This window comes from Neofelis nebulosa, chromosome 6 (genome assembly GCF_028018385.1).
Source record: "Neofelis nebulosa isolate mNeoNeb1 chromosome 6, mNeoNeb1.pri, whole genome shotgun sequence".
NCBI lineage: Eukaryota > Metazoa > Chordata > Mammalia > Carnivora > Felidae > Neofelis > Neofelis nebulosa.
This window is the reverse complement of record NC_080787.1, coordinates 71,826,702-71,843,324: the sequence shown is the minus strand read 5'-3', so window position 1 is coordinate 71,843,324 and position 16,623 is coordinate 71,826,702. Positions and strand designations below refer to the sequence as shown.

Here is a 16,623-nt window from a genome sequence, read left to right as displayed (position 1 = left end):
TCAGGTCATGATCTCGCGGTTTGTGAGTTCGAGCCCTGCATCGGGCTCTGTGCTGACAGCTCAGAGCCTGGGGCCTGTTTCAGATTCTGTCTCCTCCTCTCTCTCTGCCCCTCCTGTGCTTATGCTCGGTCTCTCTCTGTCTCTCAAAAATAAAGGTTAAAAAAACAAAACAAAACAAAAAAAACCCTACATTAAAACTGTCTAAATGCTTCATTTAAATCTTTTCAATTATATTCCCAGCCCAAATAGAAATCAGTTCTTGAAATATTAATCATAATCACAAAAATTGTTATAAGTTCTTATCCTAATTTTTAACATGCCATCATTTTATATAGAACAGACTATATAACCAACTTCTCTGAGGTAGTAGAAGCACCTCTAGAGAGCACTCTTATTTAATGTACTTTTGTGTGAGTGATCCCTTGGAAACATCTGATAAAAGTACAGAAATGTACAGACTTACTCTAGAGTACTATTTTTCAAACTGTGGGATACTATCATCACTGGATGAAGGCAAGCATTGAAAAGAAGAGAAAATATGAGGGTATCACACCCAATAAAAGTAAATTAATTTCCCTTAAGGAAGATACATTTGATATGGCTATACACATACTAAAAACAAAATAAAAACAAAAAAAAGGGGGGGATAAACAAATACTAGAAAGGCAAACACATGATTCTACACTTGGATCTCCACTAGGATTTGTGAGGGTATTTACTTAAATTTAACTGGATACTACTTGACTAGAACATTAATTTGAAGGAAAGGGCTACCAGGAATTTCTGGGGTTATGCTCATATGAAGCCCTAGGCTTTGTCCCATTGCTTTAAGTCTTGAACTGTAATTCATTTTTTAAAGTGTATATATTTATTTTTTTGAGAGAGGGAGCAGAGGAGGGGCAGAGAGAGGGTTGGGGGGAGACAGAGAATCCCAAGCAGGCTCCGCACTGTCAGCGCAGAACCCGATGCGGGGCTTGAACTAACAAACCTTGAGATCATGACCTGAGCTGAAACCAAAAGTCGATGCTTAACCAAATAAGCCACCCAGGTGCCCCAAACTTTAATTCATTTCTAATTTGAATTCATATTACAGTGTATGAGATTACTGATCAACGGAGAACTTTAAAGAAAATAGTTCTATGGAAATCTAATTCACATATACAATTCACCCATCTAAAGTATACAATTCAGGGGGTGTCTGGGTGGCTCAGTCAGTTAAGGTCTAACTCTTGGTTTCAGCTCAGGTCATGATCTCATGGTTTGTGGTTTAAGCCTCTCTTTCTGCCCCTCCCCTGCTAGTACGCATGCATGCTCTCAAAAAAAAAGTACAATTCAGTTGTTTTTGATATATTTACACATATGTACAACTATCATCACAGTAAAATTTAAAATCTCAATAGGAAACCCTATACCCTTCAACCATCATTTCCCTCCTCCTCACACTCCTGTCTGTCACACCACACTAGCCCCAAGCAGCCACTAATCTACCCCATAGATTTTCCTGTTTGGGAGAGTTCATGAAAATGGCATCATATAACATGTGGTCTTTTGTGACTATTTCACAATAGTTTCAAGACTCATCCATGTTGTAGCATGTAGCAGTATTCCTTTTATGACCTAATAACATTCCATTGGATACATATATCACTAATTGATTATCCATTTGTCAGTGGATGAACATTTGGGTTGCTTCTACATTTTGGCTACTATAAAGTTGCTGTGAACATTCGTGTCCAAGTTTTTGTGTGCTTTTACTTCTCTTGGATATATATGTAGTAAGAATGAAATTGCTGGGTCATATATTAACTCTACATTTAATTCAACTTTACTTATTCTGAGAGAGAGAGAGAGAGAGAGAGAGAGAGAGAGAGAGAGCGAGCGAGCAAGCAGGGTAGGTACAGAGAGGGGGAGAGAGGGCGAGAGAGAACCCCAAGCAGGCTCTGCACTGTAGGCACAGAGCCTGATGCAGGGCTTGAACTCATAAACCATTGAGATCATGACCTGAACTGAAATCAAGAGTTGGTTGCTTAACTGACTGAACTGCTCAGGCACCCTACATTTACTTTTTGAAGAACTATCCAGCTGTCTTCCAAAGAAAGCAGCTGTACCATTTTACATTTCCACTAGTAACATATGAGGGATTCTGATTTCTCCACATCCTCACCCACACGTTAGTATCTGACTTTTTAATTGTTGCCATACTAGTGTGATATGAAGAAGTATATCTCATTGTAGTTGTGATTTACACTTCTTTTATGTCTAATTATCTCCATCACCTTTTCATGTGCTAATTGGTAAGACTGTTTTAAAGGGGATGAGAAACCATGCACACTTAGTCTTTAGAGTGCCAAAATGGTAATCTTTAAAAAAAAATTTTTAATGTTTATTTTTTTGAGAGAGAGGGAGAGCGAGCAATCAAGAGAGCAGGAGTGGGAGAGGGGCAGAGAGAGAGGGAGAGAGAATCCCAAGCAGCACTATCAGCACAGAGCCCAACGCAGGGCTCGAACTCACAAATTGCGAGATCATGACCTGAACCGAAATCAGAAACTTAACTGACTAAGCTACCCAGGTGCCCCAGTAATTAATCTTTAATATGACTATTCGTTGCCTCTTTTTTTTTATTTTACCCAAGTAGAAAATATGTCAAACAAATAAAAAATATTCTTACAAAACTCAACACTAGCTGAGTTACTAAAATAAAGTGGTAAAAGTACCAAGACAATGTTCAGGATTCTTAATTTTTGATAGGTTCTTTCTGAATTCATGTAACCTCTTCTATGCCTTATTCTTTTTTCCTCCAAAGAAAACATATTAGATTTACTCACAGTTTAATAAGCAAGGCACATATCATTAGCATATTATGGATTTTATCAAGTAACTATTTTAGTTTTGGGTTGGAGAGAAAATTAAATGATTTGATATGAAATTTAAGTATTGGCAGAGAAACTTTAGATTTCTCTAACAAGTGCAAGAAATATAGAACCAATTCAAGGAAAAAATACTGATTCAACAAAATTGAAGGAAAATAAAAAAGCAGAAGTTGGAGCAGTGCCCTTCTTCCCACTAAGAACCATGAAGGAGAGAGTGAGGAATAAGGAACTAACCTTTAATTGGAATGTCAACAACTATTTTGGAGGAAAAAGCTTTATTTTCTGACTCTAATTATTTGATCTCTATTTGCCCATCTGTAAATTACAAATGAACGAATTCATCTTAAAGATCTAAGACTGTCCAACTACTGTTTCTGCCAAATACATAAATTTCCTATAAAATAAGAATAAAACTAAGTTGTTATAAATGAAAAATGTAGACCTTATAGCACAATTTTTAAACGTTCTATGAGGTGTGGAAAGCCACAAGAGAATTTCTTAGAGTGATGGAAAGATTCTAAATCTTGATTGCTATAGAGATTACATGACTGTACATTATTTATCAAAGCTCACTGGGCTATACTTAAAAATGGGCAAATGTTATCGTAAGCAAGTCATATCAATAAACATGACTTTAAAAAAAAAGTGTGCCCTAAAATCTTAATCCTATGTATAAGAAATCCAGTTTATTCTGAATTCCTTCATTCTTTCAAAATATTCAGAAACATACCTGTATGGTGCATAGAATTTAAATATTCATTCTGTAGGCCATTTTCGCTTTTAATCCTATCAACAACTTTCTGGCATGTGGATTCTCCTTTATTCGGTTCTTCATTTTCACTTGCAGTATGATTTATTTTTTTCAGACTACATTTCATACTGCCTATGTTTCTCCGAGAATGAGGGTCACTTTCTTCCTGTTCAGCACTTGAATCAATTCCAGCTATGCAATGTTTTTTGTTTAGCATCTTCTTAATTACAGGTTTGGCAGAAGAATTTTGTGAACTGTCCATTTCACTGGCTGAAGGAGAAGAAATACAACTGTCCTCTACAGTTGAACATTTTTGCATGACTGTATTTTCATGGTAATGAGGATTAGGTTCATACTTTGGTTTTTCCAAACCAGGGAAACAAACAACAGCCAAAAACCAGTGTGCACTGTAAAAAACAAATGAAACTACTGAATACATTATTTATTAGAAGAGCCTATTATATTTGGCAATATCGATTGAAATATTTTTTCTAAAGCCTTTGCCAACAAACTTATTAAGAATGCTCAGTTTTTAAGATTCTCTTATGTTTTATATGATCACTAATAGACTGCAATATCTACTCAAAAATAACATATTTTGTTCAGAATTATGTAGCCTGCATTCTATTTTGCAAACAATCCTTTGTATCTTTATTCTTTTGAATGAAAAATTCATTCTTATTTCTAGGCAACTTAATAAAATATAACTCCGATCACTGTAATTCACCATTTCCATTTACCTTTGTTTCTTGACCTATTTATGTCAAAGGATAGAAAACTAGCCTCAAGATTAAAATGTTTTCAGAAGTCTAATTAGACTATAATTTTGAACACTTTCTAAATATTGCACATATGTAGCTTTTAAAAGACTTTTATTATGTTTTTCTTAAGAATAAGATTAGGAATTGCTTAATATTGAAAATATTAAATAATTCTTTGTCTTATACTATACTGAAATGTATATATACTAAATGGAAATAGCATTTCTACTTTAAGCATTATTAGAAAACTTCAAATATTAGTAGAGTTCCAGCTATCAGGTGGGTGCTCGTGATATAGCTGAATTCAGTTATCACAGTTTCCAATAATAGGTTATAAGCCATGAGTAAAAAGCTATACAGCTAACATTGACTAATATTAATCTAAAAAGGAATTTTATTAACTTACCATTTGCTAGACAGTGTTACATGCTATAGATGTCAGAGAACTTATTAGCCGAATACAGCATTTGTCATATAGTAGGTGTTCAATAGGTATTTGCTGAGAGGAAAAATGCTTAACCTGACATAAATAGAAGTTATTCTACATTCTCATTTTTACAAAATGTTAAGTTTCCCCAAGGTAATACTAAGAAACAATGTCTCTTCATCAGATTGCATTAAAAACAGGGTGACAGAGCCTGGCTTCATCCTCAGCATTATAAAGGCAAGATGGAGGAATGCTTCTCTCCTGTTCTTAAGTATTAATCCTCAGTATCCTAGGGACTTAGATCGGGCTGGCGTAGTACAAAGAGCAACACACCATCCTTCTCCCTTCCTTAACTCCAAGACATAGTTGACTGTAAATCACATCTCAATGTCAGAAAAGTTAAATGTGAAAAAATGTGTTTTGAAAATTAATATGGTATAATACTAATTCCCAACCTAAAGGTATAACCTAAGTCCATCATAGTTTTTAACATTTCTTAGGTATGACAATACATATAAACCATAAATTTTCTGTTGTACACCTAAAAACTAAGAAAAATTCTTTCTTCACCTAGCTGAAAGGATAAGGTTGAATCAGACACATCTGAGGTAATTTTCAACCTCTAAGAGACAGGGTTTTGCTTTTATGATCCCTTTTAATAGCAGCTACATTGACCTTAAATCACCAGTGGGAGAAGAGGCTAGAACAATTAATTTCACTTAAGATGGATTAGCTTACAGACTTTAAAAAAACTACCACCACCAGGAAAATTAAAAATAAAACAGCAAAAAACAGATACCTATCTGTGGCTGCACTCATTAGAAACCACAGGTCTCATGATTAACGTATGATTTTAAACAGAATTTCATTATTCTACTAACTGCATTTGTTTTTCATAGTGAGAAAAAAAGAGAACACATTCAGAAGCTAGTCTGGCACGCTTAGGCTTATTAGACATAAACAGTCTTATTGAATATGAACTTCAGACAAACTTACTCCACAACCATAATAAACTGAGACAATGCAAGGCCATTTCTCAATTTGTCTAAGCAGAGACAAACTAGGTCACAGTACAACCAAATGAATACCAAATACTCCTCCTTTTTGCTAAATGGGTAAATGCCACTTTTTTACCCAAGCAAACAACTGCTTCCTTACACCTTTCCCCACATGACCAAACCAAAGCCCAAATTGTGTTAGAGGCTGTTTCAAACACACTTTTACTTAGAGGCTCCATGGCTGCCCATGGTGTGTGGTCCTTGATGCAAGGAACAAATCCAAGCTGTCCAACTACAGGTGCATTCCTAGGGGATTTTGGCTGGAAGGCACAGGAGAACAGAAAAATGAAATATAAAAACTCTCAAGTCTACACTCTGATCCTACACATCAATGCCTCTCTGGTCACTGTGGGAGAATAACATAAAATATTTAACCACCTCCATTTATTTAGAAAATAGCTTCAAGTAGTCAGCATGGTTTTCAATTTAAGTAAATTACATAAATCTAGTCATCTTTTCTTTTTTTTTTTTGGTTAAGAGTCAAAGTGTTTTTTAAAGTAAAGATACAAAATCTTCTATGTGAGCTAGCCATTACTCTCTATAAGGAAGCCTTTTCACAGGCTGTTTGGTAGACCACAAGTGCCACTTTTTAAAACTGACGTTATTCTACATGGACACAGAAAACCTTTTTAAAATTAGAAAAATCTCTTGCCAGTGTTTATAAAATACGTCTTAAATGATTCACTGGAAAACTGCATTTTCATAAAATAAGCAGTATAATATGGACATACACAACAAATTTCAGAAAGTTTAAAATGAATAAGTTCTTCACCTCATAAACACGTTTTCTAAAAATAACACGTTTTCATATTTATATAAAGAAAATTCTTACTCACGCTTCATTAAGGGGTACAAAAATAAAATCCTTCTCAAAAATGTCTACATGCCGGGTCCATGTTTTTACTCTCCCATGTCGCTTTTGCTGTATTCTGTAAGACAAGAGATAAACTATCAAGCTTCTGAAGTGTTTCCAATGCTTATATGCAGCCATTTAAAATTATGAAGGCTATGATGTTAACAAAGAAAACAATTGTGTAAGATGATTTAACAAGCTGGGAAAAGAAAACAGAACATCTCAGACGGACCCAGGAAGATGTGAAACTGCTCATTACTGAATCTGCAAGAATTATTTAATTCCCGCTACTACTTACTTGGTGAACCAGTGCTACCATTTATATTACTACATACTAGCAACTATATTGAGAAGTGTACCAGACCATGACCTGAAGAGAAGAGAGCAGGAAAAGTGAGCATTACGGTAGATGAAATAAAAAAGACTATGAACATTGGTCTAACCAATCACTCTCATCAACTCTAAGATCTAAAATTAGGAAATCACTGAAATAGTATGAAATATTATTATGCACAGCAGCCATCAATTCAAGACATTTGACAGAACTTAGGACACTCTGTATATATCTTTTGGCCAATTATCAGTACATATTAGAGCTGGACATAATCAGTATGTGGAAAGGAATTATAAACAAACTGACTGGAGCTTAATATATAGAACAGTATTTCCTTAACTTGTCTGAGCACAATTATCCAAATAACTTATTAAAAGTACAGATTTGGGGTGCCTGGGTGGCTTAGTCGGTTGAGTGCCTGACTCTTAATTTGGGCTCTGGTCATGATCTCACTGTTAATGAGATTTGGCCCCATGTTGGGCTCCGTGCTCTTAGCGCTTGAGATTCTTTCTCTCCTTCTTTTGCTCTCTCTCAAAATAAATAAACATTAAAAAAAAAAAAATTCTTCTAAAAAAAAAAAGTACAGATTCACAGGTTGCTCTCTTAAATATTATGAATGGAACATCTAGGGTAAAGCAAAGCCATCTGTATTTAATAAGTATCCAAGTAATTTTTTTTTTAAACTATCAAGCATATTTGGGAAATACTGATTTAGATATTGGACCAATAATCTTTATTGAATTCCAGGTATTCTTGAGGCTTTAGAGGACTATGAATTGACAACAGAATTAAAAGATATTGCCACAGTATAAATTAAGTACTTTTTTAATTAAATTAAACTTGAGAGACTTACTACAGATCTATTAAATATTTTCAGATTTTGACTTACGACAGATTAGTTGTTTCATGTAGATTTCTTCTTTCTCTCTGATTAAGGCGTTTATAGAAAAAAGAACTGAATATATGAATTCGGTCAGCTTCTTCTTTCTTCAGTTTTTCAAGCACCAAATACCTATTTTATTAAAACAAGAAACAAATATAATGAATTTAACAGTTTACTTTATATCAGAAACAAACAGTGATCAAGCATCTATTTAGCCACCACTGTCTCTATTTCTTAAAACTGAAAGAATTTATTAGCCAAGTTTACATCATATTCTAGACAATGATTAATAGATTATTTTCAAGGAATGAAAGTGATATTTGAGAATAGAACTATGATTTGCAAGATCTGATTTTTAAAACAAGGGCACATTCATGAACGTCCATAGAAATATTTATGATAGTCAAAAAGTGGAAATGACAAAAATGCTCATCAACCAAAGAAGAGAAAAATAAAATGTGATATATCTACACAACGGAATATTTAGTAATAAAAAGAAATGAAGTATTGATACATGCTGTAACACAGAATAGCCTTGAAAACAATACGCTGAGTGAACACACTAGTCTCAAAGGACCACATATTGCATGATTACATGTATATGAAATTTTCAGAGGAGGAGATTGGTGGTTGCCTATTGTTGGGGGTAGGGTTGGAGAGAAATGAAGACTCAATGCTAATGGGTACTGGGGTTCATTTGAGGGATGAAAATGTTCTAATATTGATTATGATGGCTGTACAACTGTCTGAATATATTAAACCACTGAATATATATTTTAAATATTTTTTAAATTGTTTTAGTAATCTCTACACCCAACATGGAGTTCAAACTCACAACCCCAAGATCAAGAGTCACACACTCTTCCAATTTAGTCAGCCAAGCACCCTTGAATATATATTTTAAGTGAGTATTATAATGGTATGTGCATTTTTTCTCAATAAAGCTGTTATTTTTATGAACTGTTTATTCTGTTTTAAATACCTCAGTCAATAAAACATGAAGACCAAACCACAGACTATTTTTTATAAAGACAGAAAATTAGAAGCTGTATGAAAGTGAAATTGTAATAATGACTTTTTTAAGAAGTTTTTTTTTTTTTCAACGTTTTTTATTTTATTTTTGGGACACAGAGAGACAGAGCATGAACAGGGGAGGGGCAGAGAGAGAGGGAGACACAGAATCGGAAACAGGCTCCAGGCTCCGAGCCATCAGCCCAGAGCCTGACGCGGGGCTCGAACTCACGGACCGCGAGATCGTGACCTGGCTGAAGTCGGACGCTTAACCGACTGCGCCACCCAGGCGCCCCAATAATGACTTTTTTAAAAGTGATCTTACATGGGTTCTAATTTTTACTTGCTTGGTTGTTTTTTCTATGGGTCTATATCAAAACAAACAGTGGTGATCCTTAATATTATAAAAGGAAATTATGATTAACTGATAATGCTCCAAGCTCCCTCAGAGAAGCTACGCAAATTCAGGCTTATGACCATATTCATTTTATTAATATGAAAAGCATCTGAAAGCCTTATAAAATCTTACACAGAAACAGCAAATATCCCACAGGACATATCTTTGAGACTGGTCACTTTTATCATAATATTTGAACTTTTTTTTAAAGCTCAACTTCTGATGAACAGGATAGAACTTATAGATTTCTTGCTTTAGGGCAACTCAGTGTGTGCCCACAAAAGATATTTTAAGACAATAAATTACCTCATGGCATAATTTATATCAACTGCTGAATTCTACAATTACATACTCAAAACAGAACATGTCCTGAACTAGATCTGAATGTAGGACCTACACCACAATGGATGAACCAGGCAGCTTTTACTTCCCCAAACTACATGACTATTTTGTAAAATTAAAATAAACACATAATTCAACTTCAAAAAGGAAAGATATAAGTGATTTAAGAAAACTGATGCTCTACTTCATATGTAAATAAATCTATGCTTTTTAATTAAAAGTACCTAGTTTTGTCTTTATGATCTGATATATATATCCATAAGTATTTCTTTGACTATATATGATCGAGAGTTGCATGTGCTACAGATTGAGCCAGCCAGGTGCCCCATGTCTCTTATTTTAGAATAAAAGGGAAAATCCAAGTTTATTACAACCAAGTAGTAGGAATTTCTTCGATTTGGGTGCATTTTTTTCTTTTACTGCATAAATCACTTAAATATCAAATATAGTAAAGCTGTTTGCTTGCTTACTTCATAAAATGAACAATCTAACAATCATTTTATAACTTTTTAAATTGTGTCACTAAATTAGAAGATGACTTTAAGGTTAATCTGCAACTCTGTGTGACTTTGAAGGTAGTTTTTACTAAAATAATTATTTTCTTTTCCACATTTCATTAACACTGTCTAGATGCAATACCATACTATTTCTTTTAATACTGGCAAAGTTTAAGTTTGTCACAAATAAATGGAGGCTAAATAACAATGAATGGGTCACCTAGATATCAAAGGGGAAATCAAACTACACAGAGACAAATAAAAATGAAAACACAACAGTCCAGGGGCTCCTGGGTGGCTCAGCCAGTTGAGCATCTGACTCTTGATTTCTGCTCAGGTCATTATCCCAGGGTTGTGGGATTGAGCCCTACGTCAGGCTCCATGTTGTGCATGGGGCCTGATTAAGATTCTCTACCCCCCCACTCCCTCCCCCACTCATGCACTCTCCCTCCAAAAATGAACAAACAAACAAACAAACAAACAAATCTTTGGGAAGCAAAAAAAGTTGTTCTAAGAGGGATAATTATAGCAATACGGGCCTACTTAAGAAGCAAGAAAAAATCTCAAATAAGTTACCTAACCTCACACTTCAAGGAGCTAGAAAAAGAAGAAACAAAACTGAAAACAAATCGAAGGAAGGATATCATAAAGACTAAAGCAAACATAAATGAAGTAGGGACCCCCCCCCCCAAAAAAAAACAAAAAACCAACAACAACAACAAAAAACAGGTCAATGAAACTAGGAGCTGATTCTCTGAAAAGATAAACAAAATTGATAATCCTTTAGCCAGACTCATCAAGAAAAAAAGAAGACTCAAATAAATAAAATCAAAATGGAGGAGAAGTAACAACCACCACAGAAATACAAAGGATGAGAGAATATTATGAAAAAATGTATGCCAACAAATTTGACAACTTAGAAGAAATGGATAAATTCCTAGAAATATATAACCTTCTAAAACTGAAGCAGAAACAAAAAATTAGGACAGATTATTAGCAATGACATTGAGTCAGTAATCAAAAATATCCCAACAAACAGAAGTCTAGGACTGGATGGACTGAATTTTTCCAAAACTTTAAAGAAAAATTAATACCTATTCTACTCAAACTATTCCAAAAAGTAGATGTGGAAGGAAAGCTTCCAAATTCACTCTACGAGGCCAGCATTACCCTGATACCAAAACCAGTTAAAAACACTACCAAAAAAGAGAACTACTGACCAGTATCTCTGATGAACATAGATGCACAAGCCCTCAACAAAATATTAGCAAACCAAATCCAATTATACATTTAAAAAATTCATTATTCACCATTATCAAGTGGGATTAATTCCTGGGATGCAAGGGTGGTTCAATATTCATAATCAACCAACATGATACATCATATTAATAAGGGAAAGGGTAAAAACCAGATGATCATTTCAATAGATTCAGCAAAAAGCATCTCATAAAGTACAATATGCATTCATAATGAAAACTCTCAACAAAGTTTAGAGGGAACATATGTCAACATTACAAAAAGTCATATATGAAAAACCCACAGTTAACATCATATTCAATAGTGAGAAACAGAGCTTTTCGCATACAATTAGGAACAAGATGACTGTCCAATCTCAAAACTTTTATTTAATATGGTACTGGAAGTCCTACCCACAGTAATCAGACAAGAAAAAGAAATAAAAGGCATCCACATTGTTAAGGAAGAAATAAAACTTTTACTTTTTGCAAATGACATAATACTATATATAGAAAACCTTAAAGACTCCACCAAGAAACTACGAGAACTGATCGATGAATTCAGTAAAGTCACAGGACACAAATTTAATCTACAGAAATCCGTTGCATTTCTATGCACTAATAATAAAGTAGCAGAAAGAGAAATTAATAAAGTACCTAGGAATATACGTAACCAAAGAAGTGGAAGACCCATACTCTGAGAACTATAAAACACTGATGAAATAAACTGAAGATGATTACATGCTCATGGATTTGGAGAATCAATACTGTTAAAATGTCCATTCTACCCAAACCAATCTAAAGATTTAATATAAGCCCTATCAAAATACCAATTTTTTTTTTTTTACAGAAGTAGAACAAGTAATACTAAAATTTGTATGGGACCAGAAAAGACCCAGAATAGCTAAAACAACCTCGAAAAAGAAGAACAAAGCTAGGGGTATAACAATCCCTGATTTAAAGAATTACTACAAAGTAGTAGTAATCAAAACAATATGGCACTGGCACAAAAATAAACACAGAGATCAATGGAATAGAATACAGAGCCCAGAAATAAACCCACATTTACATGGTCAATTAATCTAAAATAAAGAAAGCATGAATACACAACAGGGAAAAGACAGTCTCTTTAACAAATGGTGTCAGGAAAACTGGATGGCTACATGCAAAAGATTAAAACTGGACCACTTTTTTATACCATACACAAAAATAAACTCAAAATGGATTAAAGACCTAAATGTGAGATCTGAAAACTGTAAAAATCCTAGAAGAAAACATAGGCAGTAATTTCTTTGACATCGTCACAGAAATGCTTTTCTAGATAGGATTCCTCAGACAAGGAAAACAAAAGCAAAATTAAACTATTGGGACTAAACCAAAATTAAAAAAAAAAAAGCTAAAAAAAAAAAAATAAAAATTAAAAAAATAAAAAAAAAGCTTTCACAAAGTGAAGGAAACCATCAACAAAATAAAAAAGCAACCTACTACATGGGAGAAGATATCTGCAAATGATATATTCAATAAAGGGTTAATATTCAAAATATATAAAGAACTTCTACAACTCAACATGGAAAACAACAACAATCCAATTAAAATGGGCAGAAGACATGAATAGACATTTTCCCCAAAGACATACAGATAGCCAACAGACACGTGAAAAGATGCTCAACATCATCAATTATCAGGGAAATGCAACTGAAAACCACAATGAGTTATCACCTTATGCCCATCAGGATGATTTAAAAAAAAAAAAAAAAAGAAAGAAAGAAACAAAAGAAATGATTAAGTATTGGTGAAAATGTGGAAAAAAAGGGACCCTCATGCACCACTGGTGGGAATGCAAATTGGTGCAGCCACTGTGGAAAACAGTAGGAGGTGCCTCAAAAACTAAAAATAGAATTACTATATGATCCCAGTAATTACACTACTGGGTATTTATCCAAAGAAAATGAAATCACCAATTTGAAAATACATATGTACCTCTATGTTTATCACAGTGTTACTTAACAATAGCCAAGACATGGAAACAACCCAACTGGTCATCCACAGATGAATGGATTAAAATGTGGCATACACACATACACAATGGATTATTACTGAGCCATCAAAAAAGAATGAGATCTTGCCATATACAACAACATGGATGGATGTAAAGGGTATATGCTAAGTAAAAGAAGTCAGAGAAAGACAAATACCATATGATTTCACTCATGCATGGCATTTAAGAAACAAGACAAACTGAAAATAATAGACAACCCACCCCTACACTTTTAAATACAGAGGACAAACTGGTGGTTGCCACAGGAGAGGTGGGTGGGGAGATAGATGAAATAGATAATAGAGATTAAGAGTGCACTTATCTTGATGAGCACTGAGTAATGTATAGAACTGCTGAGCCATTATATTGTACACCTGAAATTAATACAATACTGTCTATTAAGAAAAGCACTGTGAAAAAAGCTCGTTTCCTACTTGCAGAGTTAGAAATGGAAAAGAATGAACAGCTCTGGTAACAGCTGAATTACTTATTTTAATATAGTGAAATTTAAGATAAAAGTTTCTTTTTAATTCACTTCCAAACATGTCATGAGAGAAATACAACAGATTTTTCTAAAAACCATGGATTTCGTTAGGTTTTCATTTCCATTTGGAATGCAGATTTGGATCAGAAAAGGCAGAACCTTTAGATAATACACATTTAATATAGTTTTAAAGTACTAATGTAAAATGTCAAGGGGCCCCCTAAAATGTAAAAAATTTAAGAGTATACACACATACTATAAAATCTCTACCACAATGTAAAAAGATAGATGTATGAAATATAATAAACTAAATGTAAACAAAACACAGACATTCAACTTTATATGCTTTCAAAAGCAAAAGCTATTTTAAAAATAAATAGATGTTAAAAGTAAAGTGATAAAGAAATATATACCATGTACACAAAAACCAAGACAAAGCTGGAGTAACTACATTCATTTTGAACAAAGACGGCTTAAGCACAGGGAGATGATTAAGGATATAGAGGGACAAAGGGTTGATTCTCCAAAAAACCCCCCATAAATGTGTATGCACCTAACAACAAATATTCAAAATACATAAGGCAAAAATGAATAGGTGTACAACATAATAGTTCAACAATTCTATACACTAGTGTTCATCAAGTAAGTGTACTCTTAATCTCTATTATCTATTTCACCCCCCTCTCCCCCCACCTCTCCTCTGGCAACCACCAGTTTGTTCCCTGTATTTAAAAGTCGGGGTTGGGTTCTTTTTTTCAGTTTGTCTTGTTCCTTAAATGCCACACATGAATCAAATCATAAGGAAAAATAGACAAATCCATTATTATACTTGGAGGCCCACAACCTTCTGAATAATTGATAGAAGAAGTGGGCAGATGATCAGTAAGGACAAAGATGACCCAAACAGCACTATCAAACAGCTTGACCTAATTGACACTCATAGAACAACACTTCATCCAACAACAGTGGTACTGTTCTACACACTGACTTAAGGACTTCTGGCTTGGTTTCTTAAGTTAGTATACATTAGAATTAAGAGAGGACATCTGTTTTTAAAAATTATAATAACAAATGCATAACATCAAATTTACAATCTTAACAATTTTTTAAAGATGAGACTCAAACTTACAACCCCAAGATCAAGAGTTATATGCTCCATCAGCTGAGCCAGGTGCCCCCCCAATCTTAACAATTTTTTAAGTGTACAGTTCAACAGTGTTAAGTAGATTTACATGGTTGTGAAACAGATCTCCAGAACTTTATCTTGCAAAACAGAAATTCTATACTCACTAAACAATTCCTTTCCCCTCCCTACCCCTCATCTTCTGAAAACTACCATTTATATTCTTTTTGTATAAATCTGACTGTTTCAGACACCTAATACAATGGAATCATATAATACTTGTTTTTGTGACTGGCTTATTTCACTTTGCATAATGTCTTCCAGATTCATCCATGTTACAGCATATGACAGATTTCCTTCCTTTTAAGAATTGAATAATATTCCACTGTATCTATATACCACATTTTGTTTATCCACTCATCCAATAATGGACATATGAGTTGCTTCCCCCTCTTGGCTACTATGAATATGGGTGTGCAAATTCTTTCAATTCTTTTGGATATATACTCAGAAGTGGGATTGATGAATCATAGGGTAGTTCTATGTTTAATTTCTGAGGAGCCACCCTACTGTTTTCCTCAGTGGTTGTACCATTTACATTCCCACCAGCAGTGCACAAGGATTCCAATTTGCCCATATACTTGGCAACACTTGTTATTTTCTTTCTTTCTTTGATAGGAGTCATCCAAATGGGTATGAGATAGTAACTCATTGTGGGTGTGACTTGTATTTCTCTGATGAATAATATCGAGAATTTTTTCATTGTTGGCCATTTGTAGGAGATAACATCTTTTGACTTAGCTACGAAGAACTTTGAACTCGAATGAATTTGCTAGAGGTCACAGGAGTCTAACGTTAATCTGCAAAGTCAAGCATTTAAAATCTAGGGCAGTTTCTCTTGCTAGCAAATCTGATACATTTTATAACTTACCGAAACATACTCCATTACCATTAAATCTTCAAAAGGAAAAACAGTACTTTTGGAAATGGTATATAGTTAACATAATAGGAATATGATATTATCCTCTGATGTTAAGTATATCCTGATGGTTGACAATGTCGTTACTGTCAGTTTTGTGTAGCTGTTCTATCAATTGTAGATAGAGGGGAATTAAGGTCTCCAGCTCTATTTGTGGATTTGTCTGTCTTTTTAGATCAGTTTGTTTTTATTTCACATATTTTATAGCTCTGTTGTATGGTACACACCCATTTAGGATTGCTAAGTCTTCTTTTTTTTTTTTTTTATTTAAAAAAAAATTTTTTTTTTAATGTTTATTTATTTTTGAGACAGAGAGAGAGCATGAATGGGGGAGGGGCAGAGAGAGAGGGAGACACAGAATCGGAAGCAGGCTCCAGGCTCTGAGCCATCAGCCCAGAGCCCGACGCGGGGCTCAAACTCACGGACCGTGAGATCGTGACCTGAGCTGAAGTCAGACGCTTAACCAACTGAGCCACCCAGGCGCCCCAAGGATTGCTAAGTCTTCTTAGTAGATTCACCTATCATTGTATAGTGTCTCTCTCTAGCCCTGGTAGTTGTCTTTGTTCTTAAGTTTATTTTT

The 16,623-nt window shown here is 34.2% G+C and overlaps 1 protein-coding gene across 7 annotated transcripts in view; it reads right to left on the bottom strand.

The window, feature by feature from the left end:
• SENP6 (SUMO specific peptidase 6) overlaps positions 1-16,623 on the bottom strand; it is a 118,097-nt gene that overhangs the window by 9,506 nt on the left and 91,968 nt on the right. For all 7 annotated transcript variants that reach the window (XM_058734502.1, XM_058734505.1, XM_058734508.1 and 4 more), the window contains 3 exons: positions 7,944-8,066; positions 6,704-6,796; positions 3,601-4,028 (listed from right to left, as the gene is read on the bottom strand). In XM_058734502.1, the coding sequence (XP_058590485.1) occupies positions 3,601-4,028; positions 6,704-6,796; positions 7,944-8,066 (644 nt within the window). The remainder of the gene's footprint in view (positions 1-3,600; positions 4,029-6,703; positions 6,797-7,943; positions 8,067-16,623) is intronic.